Source organism: Bufo gargarizans, chromosome 4 (genome assembly GCF_014858855.1).
Source record: "Bufo gargarizans isolate SCDJY-AF-19 chromosome 4, ASM1485885v1, whole genome shotgun sequence".
Lineage (NCBI taxonomy): Eukaryota > Metazoa > Chordata > Amphibia > Anura > Bufonidae > Bufo > Bufo gargarizans.
In genome coordinates, this window is record NC_058083.1 from 263,654,815 (window position 1) to 263,677,655 (window position 22,841).

Here is a 22,841-nt window from a genome sequence, read left to right on the forward strand (position 1 = left end):
AAAGACAACTGTACAAATAGGTGGAATATTTCTCTAAGGATATGGGAAACATCGCATAGGATGAATTTCCTTTAGCTCTTATGCTCCTTACCATCAGCAAAGAGCAAAAGCAATGGGTTATCAGTGTCCTAATTCTTTTAATATTTGCCAGATCCCGCTTTGTGTGATGATAACAATGCTACAGGAACATAGAAAATTGTTTAATTAAGCTTTAATTGTTTTGTGAAGCTTGCATTAATCACAGAGTTTAAGTACCAGGCATGGAATTATAATAATTCTGTAAAACAAATTTAAACTAGCTAAGTAGGTCAGCACTGCTAACATGCAACACAGGACCTCTGGGATTTCATCTCTTAATGGCTATTTATGTGCAAATGAGCACCCTCTAACCCTCCAAAATCCTGCGGAGCTGAAGGGCATTTCACTTAGCCAGCAGCACCGTTTAACATATAAAGACATAAACGGATCTGTTTTATCGGAAATATGGTAGATTTTCCACACTGCTTTTCTTTTCAGTCCTAGGAACAAACCTGTGCCAACAAGTTAGGGAAACACTGGTTAAAACCGCATAGAGGTCCATTCAGAAATCCGTAGAATGGGTCCGGATCCGTTCCACAGTTATGCGGAACGGGTGCAGACCTATTCATTTTCAATGGGGCCAATAAAGATGCAGACAGCACACTGTGTGCTGTCCGCATTTCCGGTCCGCGGCTCTGCAAAAAAATTTAGCATGTCCGCAGCTGCAGACAAGAATAGTTATCCTCTTAAGTGCCAGCGATGTGAGGAGTCAATGTTTAGCGGACATCTGAATGGACCCTAAAGCGTGGAACTGCTTGATACAGTAGGATAGACTTGCTTGTGGCTGGTCAAATACCATCTCAATCTTCAACAATTTTCAGGTAGCTGATCGATTGTGGACTGAAGTTACAGGTCACAATCAAAAAGCCATGCTACTCTATAGGAGTATTTAGAGGTAGGAAGGAACGGTATTGGGACCATCAGCACAAAGCAAAAAAACGTCTTCTAAACAAAATCTTTGGGAAAAGTTTCCCTGCTTTGTGCCATTCTTTGCATGAAATATTCACTTCCCCTACACAGCTATATCATACCCTTTAACTGTGGTCTACACTCCTTCTCCCACATATATACACGCTTGGCCGAGTTCGGAATGAAGAGAGATAAGACGCCTCTGGCAGTGGGTAGCTGGTCCTGATGAAAGGTCAGTTTATGTTGCCAAATTCTCATTGTTATAACTTCAGTTTACTACTTGCAAAGCCATATGAGGACTTGTTTTGTGGCTTTTACTGGTTCCATTTTGGGAAAAATATATTTATTAAATCATTTTTCATTTATAAGTAATAAAACATTTAACATTTTTTTTTTTTTGAGGGGATGGCGATTATTTTTTTTTTTAACCCTTTCCCAACATGTGACATAGTACTACGTCACATGTTGGGTTTTAAAGATGGCAACTAGGTGCCTGCTGTAATGTCCAGAACCGGTGCTAATGTTGATCGTTGACATTTAAACTCTCAGATGTTGTAGTCAGACCTGACCACAACATCTGAGCGCGTGAAAACTGAAAGTGCGCGCTTCTGGTGTTACTTTGGCTACCCGTGCGGCGATCGAAGGAGCCGGAGGTTGTGTGCGGCAGCCCCTGTCATACTGAATGACGGGAGGCTGCAGCACAGTGTTTCCTATGGAGCCCTTGTCTGTAATAGGGCTCCATAGGAAAGTTGGTGCATTGGAGTCCATGATAACAGCAATCCACACACATTGCCACATGCGAAAACGCCTGTACTATCAAAATATAAAAGTATTATTCCCATATGGAAAACAGCGCAATGGGTCAAAGGTAGAGTGAGGAATACTGCAGTATACAGTACAGACTGGTAAAGGTAGTGAGGAATACTGCAGTATACAGTACAGACTGGTAAAGGTAGTGTGGAATACTGCAGTATACAGTACAACTGGTAAAGGTAGTGTGGAATACTGCCGTATACAGTACAACTGGTAAAGGTAGTGTGGAATACTGCCGTATACAGTACAACTGGTAAAGGTAGTGAGGAATACTGCAGTATACAGTACAGACTGGTAAAGGTAGTGTGGAATACTGCAGTATACAGTACAGACTGGTAAAGGTAGTGTGGAATACTGCAGTATACAGTACAGACTGGTAAAGGTAGTGTGGAATACTGCAGTATACAGTACAGACTGGTAAAGGTAGTGTGGAATACTGCAGTATACAGTAAAGACTGGTAAGGGTAGTGTGGAATACTGCAGTATACAATACAGACTGGTAAGGGTAGTGTGGAATACTGCAGTATACAATACAGACTGGTAAAGGTAGTGAGGAATACTGCAGTATACAGTACAGACTGGTAAAGGTAGTGAGGAATACTGCAGTATACAATATAGACTGGTAAAGGTAGTGAGGAATACTGCAGTATACAATATAGACTGGTAAAGGTAGCGAGGAATACTGCAGTATACAATACAGACTGGTAAAGGTAGTGAGGAATACTGCAGTATACAGTACAGACTGGTAAAGGTAGTGAGGAAATATTTTGAACCAAAAGGTGTGCTTTTGAACTAATGGTGGTATGTGGATGACACTGCTATGGGGGGAGGGATCTGTGGATGACACTGCTATGGGGGGGGGGGGGGGGAGGATCTGTGAATGACACTGCTATGGGGGAGGGATCTGTGGATGACACTGCTATGGGGGGGGGGGGATCTGTGGATGACACTGCTATGGGGGAGGGATCTGTGGATGACACTGCTATGGGGACGGGGGATCTGTGGTCGACACTGCTATGGGGACGGGGGGGATCTGTGGTTGACACTGCTATGGGGACGGGGGGATCTGTGGTTAACACTGCTATGGGGACGGGGGATCTGTGGTTGACACTGCTACGGGGAGGGGGGAATCTGTGGATGACACTGCAATGGGGGGAAATTTGTGGATGACACATATATAGCATCTTATGATATGTGCCATCCACAGATCCGCCTTCTGGAGTGGCCCAGTCAGAGTCCTGACCTCAACCAGATTGAGATGCTGTGGCATGACCTCAAGAAAGCGATTCACACCAGACATCCCAAGAATATTGCTGAACTGAAACAGTTCTGTAAAGAGGAATGGTCAAGAATTACTCCTGACCGTTGTGCACGTCTGATCTGCAACTACAGGAAACGTTTGGTTGAAGTTATTGCTGCCAAATAAGGTTCAACCAGTTATTAAAGCCAAGGGTTCACTTACTTTTTCCACCTGCACTGTGAATGTTTACATGGTGTGTTCAATAAAAACATGGTAACATTTAATTATTTGTGTTTTATTAGTTTAAGCAGACTGTGATTGTCTATTGTTGTAACTTAGATGAAGATCAGATCACATTTTATGACCAATTTGTGCAGAAATCTGTATCATTCCAAAGGGTTCACATACTTTTTCTTGCAACAGTATATACTGCAGTATTCCTCACTACCTTTACCAGTCTGTACTGTATACTGCAGTATTCCACACTACCTTTACCAGTCTGTATTGTATACTGCAGTATTCCTCACTACCTTTACCAGTTGTACTGTATACTGCAGTATTCCACACTACCTTTACCAGTCTGTACTGTATACTGCAGTATTCCTCACTACCTTTACCAGTCTGTACTGTATACTGCAGTATTCCACACTACCTTTACCAGTCTGTATTGTATACTGCAGTATTCCTCACTACCTTTACCAGTTGTACTGTATATTGCAGTATTCCACACTACCTTTACCAGTCTGTACTGTATACTGCAGTATTCCTCACTACCTTTTCCAGTCTGTACTGTATACTGCAGTATTCCTCACTCTACCTTTACCAGTCTGTACTGTATACTGCAGTATTCCTCACTACCTTTACCAATATGTACTGTAACCTTTACCAGTCTGTATTGTATACTGCAGTATTCCTCACTACCTTACCACCTTTACCAGTCTGTATTGTATACTGCAGTATTCCACACTACCTTTACCAGTCTGTATTGTATACTGCAGTATTCCTCACTCTACCTTTACCAGTCTATATTGTATACTGCAGTATTCCTCACTACCTTTACCAGTCTGTATTGTATACTGCAGTATTCCTCACTACCTTTACCAGTTGTACTGTATACGGCAGTATTCCACACTACCTTTACCAGTCTGTACTGTATACTGCAGTATTCCACACTACCTTTACCAGTCTGTACTGTATACTGCAGTATTCCTCACTCTACCTTTACCAATCTGTACTGTATACTGCAGTATTCCTCACTACCTTTACCAGTCTGTATTGTATACTGCAGTATTCCTCACTCTACCTTTACCAATCTGTACTGTATACTGCAGTATTCCTCACTACCTTTACCAGTCTGTATTGTATACTGCAGTATTCCTCACTCTACCTTTACCAATCTGTACTGTATACTGCAGTATTCCACACTACCTTTACCAGTCTGTATTTTATACTGCAGTATTCCTCACTACCTTTACCAGTTGTACTGTATACTGCAGTATTCCTTACTATCTTTACCAGGGTGTACCGTATATGGCTGTATTCCTCACCTCCTTTACCAGTCTTTACTGTGTGCTGCAGTATTCCTCACCTCCATTACCAGGCTGTACCAACGAAACCAGAAAACGGTTTGTAACCACTGTACACTTTCTCCCCAAAAAATAAAAAAAAAAAAAAAAAAAAAATCAAGAAAAAAAAAAATCACTAAGTACATATACCAAATTATTTATGCTAGGGGGCTAATTGCCTTCATTGCACAGCGGTATTTTATTAAGAAGGCTTAAACATCCTGAAGCACCTCTCTATCACACGAAGCAGCAGAGGAGACCGTGTCAACGGCTCCTCTGCACCGCCAAGTAGTTAGCAGACGGCTTTAGACTACTGTCATTATAAAAGCAAGATGACACTGTTCTCTAATCCAGCCAAAGCTGGTAAGTACCATCAACCTGTCACTTCCTACACTTCAAAATTCTTCCATCTCAGCTTCAAAGAGTTTTTACATTTCGATTTCTTTTGCTGGCAGCCTCTCATTCTCCCACGGTGCTCTAATGCAGCATTTGCACACCAGGGTGACTCCCCACCTGAATAGCAGGTCATCCCCTGCTCACTGAGCTCATCTGTGGCCCATGTGCTAGGCAATTTAGATCCAATCAGTCCTTATTTAGCTCAAGAGTAATGAGCAGCATAGTGACACAGAGTTAAGCCTGACCCTCAGGACACTGCTCATCAAGCAGTAAAACTGTGACAAAATCATTCATCTTCTACCCGCTGGCAAGAAATAATACTCACATTCTCTGTATTACTTTTCAAGATACAAAAAAAATAAAAATGCTCCTGAATTTTCATGATGTGAGACATTAATTTGCAGAGAGCTGAATTCCCTTAAACCCCCTACTGCTATCTGCTCACCAGGGGAAATAGGCCTTAGGAGACTGAAATGGAATAAAGAAAATTGCTCCAGCTTTCTTTTCATTTTAAATAAGCCTTGCATCTGACATACAGAAAACACAGGGAATATTCCAAAAGAAATTAGAAACCCCTGTAATTTCTAAAGGAGAATATATCATAGGTTAAACTTTACACATATAAAAGAGTCTGTCATCTGTTCTGTACACATTCATACAAAACGCCAAAAGTATATAGGACGCGTACACATTCATGTTCTTTCACAACACGTTCATTACTTTTGCATCACATAAACTTTGTCACCTTGAAAAAAAAACACAACTAGTGGAATTTCAGCAGAAATTTTCAGTACTTTTGCGGACAGTTCTAATAGCACTGAATTGTAAGATTTCAGTTTCTCAGCTGCAATACAAAAGATGATCTATGCTGCAATATTCTACGATTGCTCAGCTCCTAAACAACAGCATAGTGCATACTTATCTGGCAATATACTGGCCTTAGCCCTTTCCGTACCAGATTATATTTTTTTTGTGTTTTCATTTTTCTTCCCCATTTTCCTTGAGCCATAACTTTTTTGTTTCCGTTCACATAGCTGTATGAGGGTTAATATTTTGCAGGACAAGTTGTACTTGCTAATGCCACCATTAAATATGGCATAAAATGTAGTGGGAAGCTGTAAAAAAAATGTCCAAATGGGGTGGAATTGGAAAAAAACGAATTTCCTCCATCGTTTTACGGGTTTTGTTCCCATGGCGTTTTGTTCGCGGCAAAACTGACCCATGCTTTTCATTTTCTAGGTCAGCATGATTACAACGATACCCCATATGTATAGGTTTTTTTTAAATGTCTAAATAGTGTAAAAATAAATTTTAACGTCGATAAAAAGAAAAAAAAAAATTCTACATCACCATATTTTGACCCCCATAACTTTTTTATAGTTATTTCTATTGAGCTGAGTGGGGGCTCATTTTTTGCGAGACAATCTTTAGTTTTTATTGATACCATTATGGAGTGTGCGTGACTTTTTGATTTTATTAATTACTTTTTTTGGGTAAGAGAAGCAATGAAAAAAAATGGCAAATCGTCCATTTTTACTTTTTTCCGTTACACTATTTGCCGTATTGGAAATTTTTTAAAATATTTTAATAGTACGGATGTTTTCGGTCGCGGTTATACCCATGATGTTTATATTTATTATTTAGGTACTCATTTTCAATTATATGGAAAGGAGGGCAATTTAAACTTTTATATTTTTTTTATATAATTTAACATAAAAAAAATATTTGTGATGATGATTTGTGTTTTTTAATTTTTAATTATTTACTATCAGGGATTTTTAAAATGGGGTTTGGATTGCATTTTGCCAATTTCTTAGCAAAATAAGAACTGCAGCATGAACACTATCTGCCTCCTCAGCGAGGTTGATACTGTTCCGCGCAACTAGCTTCCGGGTTTTTGCGCATTTAGATGCAGTGATCTCACTTGATCACGGCATCTCAAGCCTTTAATTACCACGATCTGCATTACTGCCGGTCACGGTAATTAGCTGCAGGTCTCTGTTTGAAACAGCAGAGACTTGCCGGCCATGACGCCCACAGCCCGTGCGAGCTGGCGCCATGCTCGCACATCATCGTACATGTATGGCGCTGGTAGCAAAAGGGTTAAAAGATTTTTTTATTTTTATTCAAGGGGAGGGGGAGGGGGGGTCTCTGCTTTAAAATTAACCTGTGAATCATTTTCCAGTTTGCATATGCACTCAAGCATATGCCAGAGAGGTACTGTGAAACCACTTTTAGTTGACCACCAAAAATTCTGTAAAAATGGTCTTCTAGAGCAACAGATGTTTCAGAGAGGATGCCAATATACTTAAGATACAGGGGAATTGGAAATCTGTCACAAAAAAATCTGGTCTTGATAAGGTGTTGGTCTGGTCTTCTCAAAGAATTGGTCTTTTGGAGAAATTCACTATATATAGGTATAATTGTATACTAGAGATACCAACATACGAAAGCACTATATTATGCTGGTGAACTGTCACACTTAGACCCTAATTTCAATTTTTATATATGTAGTTACTAATAACATGATATTCCAGAATCCATTACTATTAGACTGACTTACCCCATATTTAATAAAATTCAGCCCTTAGCAACCAGTCTGCATAAAACTGCAATTTCACTATTCAGTTAAGATGGCCGCCACTGCCCTCACCCTGAGGCTAATCCCGCCTGCCCTCACTAGCCAGTAACAATAGCCTCCCAAAAGTGTCAGTAACCAGAGCCCTCCCCCTAAAGGGTTAATCTCCTGCAGCACAAAGCGGTCTTGTTACCACATGTTGCTTTCATTTATACACTGAGCAGATGGCAGATCTCCCTTCCCTGGTCTGTGCTGCTTCCACTCTGCATTGTCCAGCTCTGCTGAGTGAGGGAGTGTCTGCCAAGCGCAGGGACAGGGAGAAGTGCACACAGCCCAGGCACTTATCAGCTGCTGGGGAGGACCTGGCTTTAATCATTTACTTACAGTCCCTGGCTGTCAGTAATCTGACCTTGCACGCAGTCTGCTTCTGCGTCCTTCAACAGATAGACGGATCATGCCTAGCAACCCTATTTTAAGCACAGGTAAGAGTAGGCAGTACAGGGACCAACAATGTGGAATTAAGGGGTAATTGAATACACAGTGAAAAGTTGAAATAGGGCCACCAAGGAGATATTAATCACCACAATCCAATACTCCCCTCAAAAAAATACGACAGTTATACTTTAATAGCTTCCTTTACTTGCAGGCTGTACATGCCATTCATTTCAATTGGGGGCATTGTAGGAAGATATTTGATTTACTGCATCCCTTTACTTCCTCCTTGCTGAATAAAAATAAAGAGATGGCCAAATTAACTTTTCTAGGGTCCCCTTAGTTTTTAATTAACACCCCATAACGTGTTTGTCCCTAACACAAGAATCATGCTTATATTGTCCCCGTTGCTCTGGTTCTGCATCCTGGCATATTCAATGATCTTTCAGTCCCAGGCTTGGGCTGCAGACAGGGTCATATGTGCTGCTTCAGCCAATGACTGGCCTCAGTGGTGACTGCTCTCGAAGCAGCACATGACCCAAAAATGACATGCCACTTGAGGACATGTCACTGCTGAGGTCAGTCATTGGCTGCAGCAGTACACGAGACTCCGCTCCCAGCATTGATGGAAGTAACCAAGCCTGGGACTGGAAAATCCCTGAGCATGGCCAGGGTGCAGGACCAGAGCAACAGGGAACACGTAAGCATGATTTTTGTATTAGGTCCAATCATGCTTTGGGAGCAAACTAAAAACACAGGTGATTGTGGAAAACAGATCAGCGCCAAATCAACCAAGCAGTCTCTACTTTGTTAGAGTGGTGTGAACACAGGATTGTATTAAACCATTTTCAGAGGCCTCTTTTAAAATGAAAGGCTGAACTTGATTGGTTGCTGTGGGGAACTCCTCCACTGTTCCATTGAACCAGTCTTGATACTATGCCAATTTATTTAAAAAAAGCAGTGGGCAGTATGCAACTTGTAATACCTTGATAACAAAGATTATGTGGAATGCTGCAACATGGTAGACACACATGTAAGCTGAACCTACATTCGAGTCAGAACTTGTGTAGTAAAAGCTGTATATATAAGACTTACCTGAGTCTAGCAATGGCCGTTTGTAGAAAATGAAGAACAGCACTTAACTCTGACTCCCGACATGCTGGCAGTAACATACTGAAACCATCAGTCAGCAATTTTTCTTCCGAAAGTTGTAGAAGGCAGCTGGTTTCAAAAACCTCTTGGACACCATCAATATACGTAGAAAGCAGGGTCCAATGTGTATGTTTCTGGCCATAGTCTCCTTTAGAAACTAAGAACTCTTTGGCAGTTTCATGAAAACTGTGGGAGAGCTTTTCAGCCAAAACACTTATATCCATGTTTTTCTCCACATAGATAAGTATGAATGCAAAGTTACCTCTCCATACTAGAGCCTGCTGAGCAGAACTAAGACTAGAAGGAACTAGAAACTTTAAGAGGTCCAATACACGACTTGTAACATCTTCTGTCTCTGCTAAAGTAGCCAGCAATAGAAAAAGCGTGAAAAAGTTCTGCAATCCAACTTCTGTGAGCTCCTGCATCTTCCTTTGGTGGAATTTGGAGTAGATTCTGTAAAAAGGGGTGAAATTTATTGAGTTTTGTGAATTTTAAGTAAAATATACTTAAAAGGGGTTGTCACATGACAAATATTCTACAGTTTTCAAACCAGCACCTGGATCTGAAAACTATTGTAATTGTATGTAATTAAAAATTTAACATAGCCACTGAGTTATTCAATAAAATCTATCTGTATAGCGCCACCTGCTGTTTGTTCTATTTCTTATTTGTCCGGCTCACTGAGAAGGCCGCACATGCTCCGTTTCATCCTTCAACTGCAACAGAATAGATATGTATATGATAGGCTGGTTTTAGCTTTGTTAGAAAGAGATTGTCATGTACTATATGATGTCTGAATTTAGTTTTTTACATCAATCATGGGATAACCCCTTTACTACTTTTCATGTGCTGGGGGCAATTTATCATAAGGGTAATATATGAACTAGGGCTGCAGTAAACGATTATTTGAGAAATCGAGTATTCTATCGATTATTTGTATGATTAATAGAGTAATCTAATAAGAAAAAAAAAATGAATAGAATGTTTTCCTTTACAAAAACTCATCAGACCCCCTGCCATCAGTCCCCAACATACTTGTTTCCCCCTGTGTGATCAGCAAAAGTGCATCAGTTGTCCCAGTGCCATCAGCTTCCCCACCCCATGCCTTCAGCTCTCCCCCACCGCCATCAGCCCCTCCATGCCATCCATTGCCATGTCCCTCACTCCCCCAGTGCCTCCATGCCATCCATTGCCATGTGATGCCCCCCACTGCCATCAGATCAGCCCCTCCATGCCATGTTCCGCACTCCCCCAGTGCCATCAGATCAGCCCATCCATGCCATCCACCATGTCCCCGACTCCCCCAGTGCCATCTGCCCCTCCATGCCATCCATTGCCCTGTCCCCCTCCCGTGCCATGTCCCCAGCGGCAGTGAAATAAAATACTTACCTTTCTTGTAGGGGCGCGGCTCCACAGCTCCTCCATCTTCTACGCATGCTGCACTGTCGTCCTGACGTCAGACATTATTTTTTTTGTGTCAAATTACTTGATTCAATGGAGTAATCGGTCCAGCCCTAATATGAACTTAGATTTACTTGGGTCTGCGCTGGAGTACTTTGTGTCACGTTTATCAAACAGCACACTTTTTTTTAGTAAATTTGGCTCATCTGTAAACCTAGAAATGGTACTTTTTTATTTTTTTCATCCAGTAGGGAGGTGGCGTTTATTTATATATTTTTTTGCAACTTTTTATAAAAGGCTGATTGGCAGCGGTCTGACTGCTGGGGCCCCAACGATCAATAGAACGGAGGCCCATGTTCCCTGTTCGAATGGAGCAGTGGACAAACAAAGGGTGTTGTCATGAGACAACCCCTTTAAAAGGGTTTCTGTCAGCAGAATTAACCCTATTACATTGGCTGACATTAGCGATGTGCTAATGTCAGCAGACCCCAACTCTCCTAATCTCATGCTTATGGGTGCCCCCGTTACTGTACAATTTTAACTTTGATGATATGTTAATTAGCCTCTAGAGTTGCTCCTGCTCCTAGAGGCTCCGTTCACTCACCTCAAGTCACGCCCTGCCTTCCTTGATTGACAGGGCCAGGCAGCGTTAGTCTCCTCCTGCCGGCCCTGTGTGCTGGGACTGCTCAGGAGCGAGATTTATCCAGCACACAGGGTGGGAGAAGACAAACGCTGGCCCTGTCAATCAAGGACGGCAGGGTGTGACTTGAGGTGAGCGAACGGAGCCCAACGCCCCCCCCCTCCCCCCGCTACTAGATGCTAATTAGCATATCAAAGTTAGAATTGTACATTAACGGGGGCACCCATAAGCATGAGATTAGGCGAGTTAGCATATGCTAATGTCAGCAGACCCCAAGTGGAATAGGGTTAATTCTGGTGTCAGAAACCCTTTAACATAGCTAACCAGTTTACCCATCCCTATTTCAGTACTGAAGGGAGAAGTGTAAAAAAGGAAAACTTGAAATATTTATGTGAAAATAGGCCCAAAAAAGTGATAGTAGTCACACTAAATACAGCATTTCTATATACAGTATTAGGGAACAGATAAGCACTGTAAACTTCTGTGCTTTATACATGAAAGCCAGGAGCTGATTCAAATTTACTAACAAACATTATAAGGAGCAGTGTTACCAACCAGGCAGATACTAAAAAGGATTGAAAAAAAATAAATAAAAAATATACACACCTTCCTTTAATTTGCTTCCAGGGATGTGCACCGACATTATTTTTAGCCTTTTTCATTAGACGGGCCAGGATCCGTAAGAAAATAAGGTAACTGTTATCAGACTTGTACAAATCAGAACTCTGTTCATCAGCACAACAGCTTTTCACGACCTCCAGCATGGAAAAAGGAGTTTTACTGACACTAGCCAATGATTTTATTCCAAGCCATGATATATTAAACAAACTGTTCTAAAATGCAAAAAGAGAAAAGACAGCTTATAGTAATTATGAAACAATAAAATAATAAAAAGGACAGAAAAACATCAGTTTCAGGTGCCCTACATGTTACACTAAATTAGTGGGTTGTCTCACTTAAGTAAAAGGAGATTTTTTGTGAAACTCACCTGTAAAATCTTTTTTTTTTTTTTACTTTTCCATTGGGGGACACAGACCATGGGTATAGCTTAGAGGTATTAGTAGGAGGGACACTATGCAAATACAAAGGAGCTCCTCCTCCTCGGGCTATACCCCCCGACTCCACCAGGAGGAACTCAGGCGTTGCACAAGCAGTAGGAGAAGGAGCAAGAAAAAAATTATGGAAACCATCAGACTAAGCCTAAGGTCCAACCACAAACAGAAACTGAACTGAACTGAACTGAACTGAAGACCCCTCCTGCAACAGGCAGAATGGGTGGGAGCTGTGTCCCCCAATGGAAAAAAGTCGAGAAAAAAAGATTTTACAGGCGAGTTTCACAAAAAAAAAAATCTCCTTTTCTCAGACTTTTTTCCATTGGGGGACACAGACCATGGGACGTCCTAAAGCAGTCCATGGGGTGGGAAACAACATCAGCACCGCCAGGGGGGCGTCAAACGGTCAGACAGGAACCACAGCCTGCAAAACCCTGCGGCCAAAGACAGCATCAGCCGAAGCCAGAGAATGCAACTGATAGAACTTCGTAAAGGTATGTAAGGACGACCAGGTGGCCGCCTTACACAGCTGAGATGCAGAGGCACGATTGCGCCTTGCCTAGGAAGCCCCCACCGCCCTAGTGGAGTGAGCGGTAATCAGAGCCGGGGGAACCCTACCACGAGCGCGATAAGCCGCGGAAATAGCCGAGCGGATCCATCGCGCCACAGAAACCTCGGAGGCCGCCAGACCCTTACGAGGTCTCTCGGGAATCACAAAGAGGGAGTCCGACCGGCGCACGGAAGCGGTAGTCGAGAGATACACTTTCAAAGCCCGGACGACATCCAAGGAATGTAGAGCGCGTTCCTTGGGGTTTGCCGGAGGAGGGCAAAAAGAGGACAGGACAAGATCCTTGTTAAGGTGGAAGGGAGAGACCACCTTGGGTAAAAAGGAGGGGACTGGACGGAGCACAACCTTATCCTGGTGAAAAACCAGAAAAGGCTCTTGACAGGAAAGAGCGGCCAGCTCCAACACCCGTCTGATAGAAGTTATGGCCACAAGGAAAACCACCTTCCAGGTGAGAAAAGTCAGGGAGACCTCACTCAGAGGCTTGAAGGGGGCAGTCTGCAGAGCGCGCAGAAACAAATTGAGATCTCATGGAGGCAAAGGGGGTACATACGGAGGGACCGAATGTGCCACCCCCTGAAGAAAAGTCTTCACAGGACCCATAAGAGCAAGGGACTTCTGAAAAAAGACAGCCAGCGACGAAACCTGACCCTTCAGGGAACTCAGCGACAGTCCCGTCTCAAGTCCGGACTGAAGAAAGAAAAGACAGCACCATCGGGATGGAAAGGCGAAGGGGAGGGAACCCCAAGCTCTCACAAAAGGTCAGAAAGGCCTTCCGAGAGGAAGCAGGCTTCCTTGCCCTGATCATGGTTCTAATCACTGAATCCGAGAACCCCCTTTTCCTCAGGGTGGCGGTTTCAACAGCCACGCCGTTAAACGAAGAGACCTTAAATTCTGGTGGAAGAGCGGGCCCTGAGACAGTAGGTCCTTTCTGTCGGGAAGAGGCCATGGGGTTCCGCCAGCATCCGAGCCACGTCTGAGAACCACGTGCGGCGAGGCCACTCCGGAGCGATGAGAACGGTCGGGATCCCTTCCGCCTCGACCTTGCGTAAAACCTTCGGCAGAAGAGGAAACGGAGGGAAGACATAGAGGAGACTGAAGTCCTGCCACGGAGACACCAGCGCGTCTACCCCATTGGATCCCGGGCGCGGGCCAGGAACACCGGGAGCTTGTTGTTGAGCCTGGACGCCATCAAGTCCACGTCAGGACGGCCCCATCTGCGGCAGATTTCTTCGAACACCTCTGGATGCAGAGACCACTCGCCTGGATCCACCTTGTTGTGGCTTAGAAAGTCCGCTGTCCAGTTGTCTACTCCTGGAATGTAAACTGCTGACAACACCGGAATGTGCGACTCCGCCCACGTCAGAATTCTCGTCACCTCCTGCATCACCATCCGGCTGCGGGTCCCATCCTGATGGTTGATGTAGGCCACAGCCGTGGCATTGTCTGATTGAATCCTCACGGGGAGGCCTGCAAGGAGAGGAGTCCAATGGGAGAGAGAGTGGAAAATCGCCCTCAGTTCCAGAATGTTGATCGGAAGGCGAGACTCCGCCGCCGACCAAATCCCCTGAACTGTGCGAGACTGGAGAATGCCGCCCCAACCCAGGAGGCTGGCATCCGTGGTGACGATCTTCCAGGAAAACAGGAGAAAGGATCTCCCCGACCTCAGGCTCCCCGGGGACAGCCACCAAGGGAGAGCTGCCCGAACCCTCTGAGACAAGCGGATGTGATCGTCTAGACCCCTGAGAGGTCTTGTCCCAGAGGGAAAGGATCTCCTGTTGCAACAAGCGAGTGTGAAACTGGGCATATGGAACGGCCTCGAAAGAGGCCACCAGAAGACCCAGGACCCGCATGCATTCCCGTATGGAGAGGAACTGGGAGCGCAGCAGATGCGACACTGCCCCCTGGATCTGGGAGAACTTGGAGACTGGCAGGAAATCCAAAATCATCCCCAGGAAGGAGAGCCTCTGGGATGGGAGGAGAGAGGACTTTGGGAAACTGATTATCCAGCCGAACTGTTCCAGAATCTGAACAGTGATCCGTACGCTGTCCTCGGCCTGCTGAAGCGAGGGGGCTTTTATCAGGATATCGTCCAGATAGGGCAGTAAAGGAATGCCCCTGCTATGAAGAAGCGCCATGACCGGACAAACTGATAGTGACGACCAGCAATGGCGAAGCGCAGGAATCATTGGTGAGATTCCGCGATCGGAACATGCAGATAGGCGTCCTGGATGTCCACGGACGCGAGGAACTCCCCTGGAAGAAGAGAAGCAATAACGGAACGAAGGGATTCCATTCGAAACCTCCGCACCCGTAGAGACTTGTTGAGCAGTTTTAGGTCCAGGATCAGACGCACCGAACCCTCCTTCTTTGGGACCACGAACAGGTTTGAATAGAAACCTGTGCCCTGTTCCTCTAGGGGAACGGGAGTAACAACCCCACAGTCCAGAAGGGAGGATACTGCCATTAAGAGGTCCGAGGCTCTGGTCGGATTCCCTGGAACGTGAGAAGGGAAAGAACGTTCTGGCGGGCTGGACGCGAACTCTATCTTGTAACCAGACGTTACAATCTCCAGAGCCCATGGGTCCTGAACATGAGCCCTCCAAACCTGATGATAAGAGAGCAGACGGCCCCCCACCACGAGGGGTGGGGGCGCCCCTTCATGCGGCAGACGGCTTGGGAGCCGCAGGGCGGGCTGACTGTGCCCTCGGGCGCCAGGAAGGCTGGGGCTTAAAGGAGGGCTTCTTTCGGGAGTCCTGTGACCCCCCAGCTGAGGAAGAAGGTGATGTCCTGTTAGAATAGAAGCGGCGAAAGGTCTGGTACCGAGAACCGAAAGTCCTAGCCCGAAAGGGGTGCCTAGATCTAGGCTGGGGAAGATGAGTGCTCTTGCCCCCAGTAGCGGCAGAGATGAACTCATCAAGTTAAGCCCCAAAAAGTCTGGAACCCTCAAAAGGGGAGGTTAGCAAGGGAACGCTTGGAGGAAGCGTCAGCGTCCCATACCTTCAACCAGACCTTCCTGCGTTGAATGACCGAGAGGGCCGAAATGCGGGCAAAAAGGGAACCAATATCCATGGAAGCCTCGCAGAGGAATTTGGAGGCCTGAGACATCTGGAGAACCAAATCCAGTGTGTCCGCAGACGCACCTTAGTCTGCCAGGTCCTGGTGATGGCACTGCAACCACCTCGAGAGAGCTCTGGCCACCCATGCCGAGGCAAAGGCAGGTCGCAGGGACGTGCCCGCCACTGAGAATATAGGCGCCTGTCCACAGCGTCCTGCAGAGAGGAGCCGTCCAGGACAGGGAGGGGCGTGTTTTTGGCCAACCTGGCGATCCACCTTAGGGGGAGAAGACCACTTCTCCACACTGTCCGCCGGGAAAGGATAGAGGGTATCCATGCGTTTTGTGTTGAAAAACTTTTGATTAGGACGGTCCCAAGCCCTGGATATGACAGCGGAAAATTCCCCATGGAACGGAAAGGAAGCAGCCTCCGTTTTTTTGGGGAGGAAAAAGGGCGAAATCCCTCCTAGTGGAAGGGGGAGAATCCCCTTGGAGATTAAAGGTATCACGGACAGCCGCTACTAAATCAGCCACCATGGTGGAGAGCTTAGGCGGAAGGTCCCGCTCCGTGACCTTGTCCGAGCCGGACAATTCCCCTTCAGACCTTGTCTGAGCATGCTTCTAGTCGAGGGGGAGAAGCGGAGTCATCCGAGGAGGGATGCTGTCGCTCACGCTGCCTCTTAGTAGTCAGGCGTCCTCTGCGGGAACCACTGAGCAGATGGAGTGGTTGGCGCCACAGGATTGGAGACTGCCATATGTTCCATAAAGGACATGGCTGTTCTGGCGAATAAGGCCAAATCAGCAACTGCACTGGACATAGCGGACGCCCAAGCGGGAGTCGCAGACTCCGCAGGGATCGGGAGGGGGCTGGGCTGGGCAAGAGAAGGGGGAGAAGGGCGATTCTGTCCAGGGGCAGGGCAGGAGGCACAGATACCAGTGGCCGAAAGCGGAAGAAGACACTCCATACAGGACCCTATTGGGGTCTGAGTAGAGGTCTTAACTGACTTGGGCTTAGGCATGATGGCTCCACAAAGTCCTACCACCCAGCAAACGCACCAGAGACAACCCCAGAGATGAGCAGGAGAGCAGCCACCCGAACTGAGGAGCTTCTCAGCAGACGGAGGAAGGAGCTGGAGCGCAGAGTTAAGCTCCGCCCCCAGCCGCGTCATAGAAGCGCGAAAACATTGTGCGCTCCCTCTCATGGAAGATGAGAAAAAAATGGCCCCCGGAGCCGTCCAGTGTAGCAGGGGTTAATAAAACAGCATGTCGCCCCCAGCAGGGGAGACGGAGAGCCTATATAAGGCTGAGATCCGCCGCTGGAGAATGTTTTCAAAAGTAAGTAGCGGCGCCGAGGCCGCTCTGGTATCACACATGCCTGCGCCTCTCTTATGCCCAGTACTGATAAGTGCCTCCATAAAGCCCCAGCACCCCAGGCAGAAGGAGAAACACCCAACGGGGAGAGGGAGGGAGGGAGGGGGAGAGAGGATTGCAGCCATACTTATCTGCTCCTGCAGTCTTCTCCCTCTGTCCAGTACCAGCAGGGCTCACCTCTTCAGACATCTGACTCACCTGAGTTCAGTGCTCTGGATGGAGGGCAACAGCAGGTGACCCGGGAGCTGGTGGGATGCCGGAGCTAACAGGTCGAGCCCGGATCCACTTGCCTTCTTGGGGGATAATGCAGGCAGAGTCCAACAGACGGTGGCGGGCACTCCATGGGGGACCAGGAAGGCGCCATGCCGACCTGCGTTCCCATCTAGAAAAAAAAATAACAAAAAGGAGACGAATCAAGTGTCAACCTCCTTCACCAGACACTAAGCAATGACTGAGTTCCTCCAGGTGGAGTCGGGGGGGTATAGCCCGAGGAGGAGGAGCTCCTTTGAATTTGCATAGTGTCCCTCCTACTAATACCTCTAAGCTATACCCATGGTCTGTGTCCCCCCAATGGAAAAAAGTCTGAGAAATTACATTTATCATGTAGAAAAAGTTAAAGGCTATGTACACCTTTGGGGAAATTTTTTTATTATTGTTTTGTACTTATTTTCAGCAAAAAAAAATTGGTTTTTATTAAAAATATGGATTTTTTGGTGTACATAGCTAAGATGCTGTAGTAGCAACCTCTGGATTTTCTCTCTTTTCTTTTATCTCTGCTCTGACATTACTAACACGCATTACAATGTGGCTTAAATAAGTGTTTAAGACCCCTTAGTACATTCTGGAAGCGCTCATTAGTACAGCAGGACCGAGGAGCAGTGAATACAGCACTCCTTGTGCTGGCAGTACTAACTACTCCTTGGTCTTCTCCTGATGGCGCTGCATACATTGGGGTATGATTTGAGGTCTGGTGAAAAATATTTTTTCTCTTATTTTCCGCTAAAACTTGGTGCATCTTATACAGTGAAAATTGGGTAAACAAGAAGTATATTATAAAAATTATTATTACAGTATTTGTAACAGTCTAAAAATTATTGGAGGTCTAGGAACACTTTTAATATTAAAAGCCCCATAACACATGAGCAGTTTGTTTTCCATAGGAGAGCTCTACAGACTAAGGGCTTGTTCACACAAACATTTTTGCGTTCCGTATACGGAACCATTCATTTCAATGGTTCCGCTAAAAAAAAAAAAACAGAATGTACTCCGTATGCATTCCGTTTCCGTATTTCCATTCTGTTGAAAGATAGAACATGTGCTATTATTGCCGCAAATCACGTTCCGTGGCTCCATTCAAGTCAATGGGTCCACCCAAAAAACTGAACACATACGGAATGTACACCATATGTCTTCTGTATCCATTCCGTTTTTTGCAGAACTATCTATTGAAAATTTTTATGCCCAGCCCAATTTTTTCTATGTATTTACTGTATATGCTATATACTGTATATGCCATACGGAAAAACGGAACAGAACAGGAAACACTACTGAAACAAAAAACTGAAAAACAGATCAGTTAAGAACAGTCTGCAAAACACTGAAAAAGCCATACAGGCGTGTGAACGAGCCCTAAGAACATTGTTAGTCAAAGGGGTTAACCAGCTTTTTAAAACTTATCTTTAGTATAGCCATCAATGTCAGACCAGTGGGGGTCCAACTCTTGGCATCCCCCTAATCAGTTGTTTGAAGGATAGGCCAACAGTTTTAGAAACCTGGATGACCCCTTTAAAGGGATATTCCCAACTGGACATTTATGGCATATCCAGAGACTGTCAAAAAAGTCCAGTAGGTGTGGGGCCCACAACAACAAGGCCCTGTCTCACATGGGAGTTCTGAAAATGGGCGAGCAAAAGTGCTTGGCTATTTTCAGAAGTCCGAGAGGAGTGAATAGAGAGCCATGAATGTGCGCCCACTATATTGTTCATGGCGGTTTGAGACAGGACTCCATTCTGCAGATAGCTGTGAAACCCACACCTATTAAACATTCATAGCATATCCTGTGGATATGCCATAAATGTCCAGATGGAACAACAAATTCAAGGCTCTAAAGACCATTTTCAGAATGCCACACAGCCAATATAGTTCATGCATTTGTAAAATTTTTATAGAATATTCATTTAATACTTCTCACCAAATTTTTACTGTAATACTCCCAAAGGATGGTGGCTACTGTTAGATTTGGTTCCCAGATGTCACATAAAGACAAACAGCACTGTAGATGCATCCGAAGTTGGTCTTCTAGGATTCCATTCTTTAAAGTGTAAGTAAAATTATATTAGTATTACAAATTTATAAAAATGAAAAAGCTTTTAAAAAGGGATGTCCGAGTGTTTAATACCGATTGCCTATCCTCAGAATAGGCAATCGGTATATCTGCTCAATGGCGAGCTGCCTCCTGGGACCCCTGCTGATCAGCTGTTTTAAGAGGCTGCAGTGCTCTGGTGACATGGTCACATAGCCTGGGCACAGTACAGTGAATGAGGCTGAGCTGCAATACCAAGCACAGACTCTGTCCAATGGTGAAGTGTGAATATAGAGTCTCTGATCATTTGGAATTCATTGTGTCCGATTAAACTATATTCACCTATGAATTAATTGAAGACTATTTGGCAAGGTTTGTATTTCAATAGTTAAACTGTGTCCATGATATTTGTCTGACATGTTTGTTTGAGACATTTTCCATTTCTGTCTGATGGCATTAACAAAGAAACTGGTCTGGAATATTTGTGGAAGATATTGTCCATTTTATCTGAGAGACTAAACAAAGAGAAATGTCTGAAATGTGTACAAGGTATTGTCCCACTTATTTGATGACCTCTTAATGAACAAGGACTTGTTTGGAAGCGTGTGTCCAAGAGTTAACTATTGTCTATCAAGGTTATCTTGGAATTCTGATTTATTGCGGATCTCTGACCACTCTCGGTCAGAAATAACAGATAAAGATATACAGTGACTAATATGGATTGCATACGCTGACTACATTCCAATAAGGGGTAAAGCTCTTTATTGAGTTAGTGTAATGTTTGGACTCTGTCCGAAAGCAGTTGGAGTTCACCTATGAGAGAGACATCTCTGTGTAGGAGAATTGATGTTTTTCCAATTGAGTCTCTGACTGCTTTAGCTGAGACAGACTCCCCAGCTGATGTGTCGTTGTCAGATGATGTTAACTCAATTGCTGGTGTATGTACCGTACCTTCATTCTGCATGTGTCTGGACTCTAGATGAAGTGTGGATGTAATTATTAGTGTTGAGCAAAGAGATCTTCAGATGTTTCATCTGAAGTCACTTCGTTCAAAACTTCGGAATAATACTGTATGGAGACAAAGTTAGTTACTCAGGAAGTCGCACGTGACTTTGTGAATAACTTAACTTCTACTCATCGGAGCCCATACATTCTAATAATGTACGGAGAAGAATCTCTGTACAGCATTATTCCGAAGTTTTGAACAAAGCGACTTCAGATGAAGCATCTAAAGCTTTCTTCGCTCAACACGAGTGCTAACCAAGTTCATTTTAAAACCCAGCTTGGCCAAGTAGTAGACAGTAGCATACCTGCATATCGCTAGATTTCTTTAAAAGGTCTTCCACAAACTTCCAATTTGATGTTATTTCACCCTGTTGAAAAATGTATAAAAATCTGCTATAACAATTTTATAAAAATAAATAAAACTTCTCTAACTTTTTTTTTTACAGTCAATTGAGCTGCTTAAAAGGGTATTCCGGTTACACTGGAAAGTATATCATGTCACCCTCTTCAAAATCTGAATCCTCACTGTCGCTCCAGCCTTTAGACAAAAGCTTAACCTTTCAGACTCTTTCGTTTCAAAGTGTAAGTTACTGAAAAGTGTCACAAAAAGACAAAGTGAAATACATTCTCTGAATGTCCACAAAGCAATGTAATATACAAAAAAAAAAAAGTCACACTTGCTAAGAGGGACCTCTTAAATCAAAGCATTTGTATGACGTTCTAATACTCTCTATTATTAGTAGGTGCTACAAAACACAAAGTGAAGAAGCTGAACCAAAGAGTGCCATATGTGCCAATGTGCTGTCTTCCCTACCCACTGCAGTTTTCGACCACAGAGCAGGAATTAAAGATATCACATAATTCATGAAATCTAGATTCCAGAATGCATCAAGTCAACCCAATGAGTGCATCTTACTGAACAGATGGGTGGGTGCAGCAACATTGCAGAGGGTCCTGTTCTGAAATCTAATTGCAGACTCATTTGAAACAGCAGACAAGGATTTACATAGTGATCCAAAGTGTATTTCCACTTTGAAAAGACAGGTAATTATTGAAAACCAAGAAACTCACCTGCTCTTCTACAATGCCACTGCGATCTAGTAGATACAATGGTGAAAGGTGTGAAATTAACCACCAGCAGAATCCCAAAGGGTCTTTACATTGCACCACAGTACAAATAGAATGTGCTCCAGTACCACTGGATCCCTGAAGTAAATGCTTCAACAACGTATTCATCAAAGTCCAAAAACTCTAAAATAAAAATAAATAAAAAAACACTGAGGTAAGTCATGTGCTGCTGCAAAACCACATTTAATAATAAAATTAGCTTACATATTCAATGTATTAATATTCTCTACCAGAATAACTGGCCTCAATGCTAAACCAATCATATTATATATATTTTTTTCTCTCCAAGGCCTCATGCACACGGCCGTTGTCTTGCTCCGCATCCGAGCCGCCGTTTTGGAGGCTCGGATGCGGTCCCATTCACTTCAATGGGGCCGCAAAAGATGCGGACAACACTCTGTGTGCTGTCCTAATCCGTTGCTCTGTTCCGTGGCCCCGCAAAAAAAAAAAAAAAATTTCTAATTATTAAGGCCTGATTCACACTGACCGTGTTTGATCAGAGATTTTCCAGCAATGATGGGCCAGCCAAAACCAGGTGCGGCTCTAAACAGGTGCAAGTACTGTATAGGTTATACCCTATAGTACTATACTGACAATGTGAATAAGGCCTTACTTTGGAAAACATGGTCAGTTTTTCTGTTACACAGTTCTGGTGATGCCCATCAATATGTCTAAGTTTATTTGTGAAGGACATAACTTTCTATTTGTCTTATACTAGGGCCAGACAAAATATGGGTTTCTAGGACCACAAAAAAGCCATCCCTGGTGACCAGACTCCTCATCTCCCTGCAATGGTGGCCACTATCAGTTTCTGGGGCCCGACGAAGCACATAGCAAATGTCAGATAATGAGAGTTCTGTGTATCCCCCCTGAACCACTATGCAAATACAAGACCAGCAGGCCACATGCTGCAGCACTTAATAGGTCACTAATATGTAGCTTCCATTTCTGTGGGATAAGGGAGGTGTGATACAATGTACTGGTTTGACTTCAGTGCAAGAAACGGGCAATATGCTGCTGTGGCAACAGTGGAGGGGACTAGGAACTGCTTTAACTATTGGAGGTGACAGTGCTGCTGTTACCAATGCAGTGTAAGGGTACAGACATGGCACTGCTGTGAGCAGCGCATGTATGGAGTGGGAGACATAAGGTGCTAAGG

At 44.4% G+C, this 22,841-nt stretch overlaps 1 protein-coding gene across 3 annotated transcripts in view; it reads right to left on the reverse strand.

The window, feature by feature from the left end:
- MMS22L (MMS22 like, DNA repair protein) overlaps positions 1 to 22,841 on the reverse strand; it is a 126,681-nt gene that overhangs the window by 39,807 nt on the left and 64,033 nt on the right. For all 3 annotated transcript variants that reach the window (XM_044289961.1, XM_044289962.1, XM_044289963.1), the window contains 5 exons: positions 21,626 to 21,805; positions 20,860 to 20,922; positions 19,439 to 19,558; positions 11,811 to 12,037; positions 9,107 to 9,616 (listed from right to left, as the gene is read on the reverse strand). In XM_044289961.1, coding sequence (XP_044145896.1) covers positions 9,107 to 9,616; positions 11,811 to 12,037; positions 19,439 to 19,558; positions 20,860 to 20,922; positions 21,626 to 21,805 — 1,100 coding nt within the window. The remainder of the gene's footprint in view (positions 1 to 9,106; positions 9,617 to 11,810; positions 12,038 to 19,438; positions 19,559 to 20,859; positions 20,923 to 21,625; positions 21,806 to 22,841) is intronic.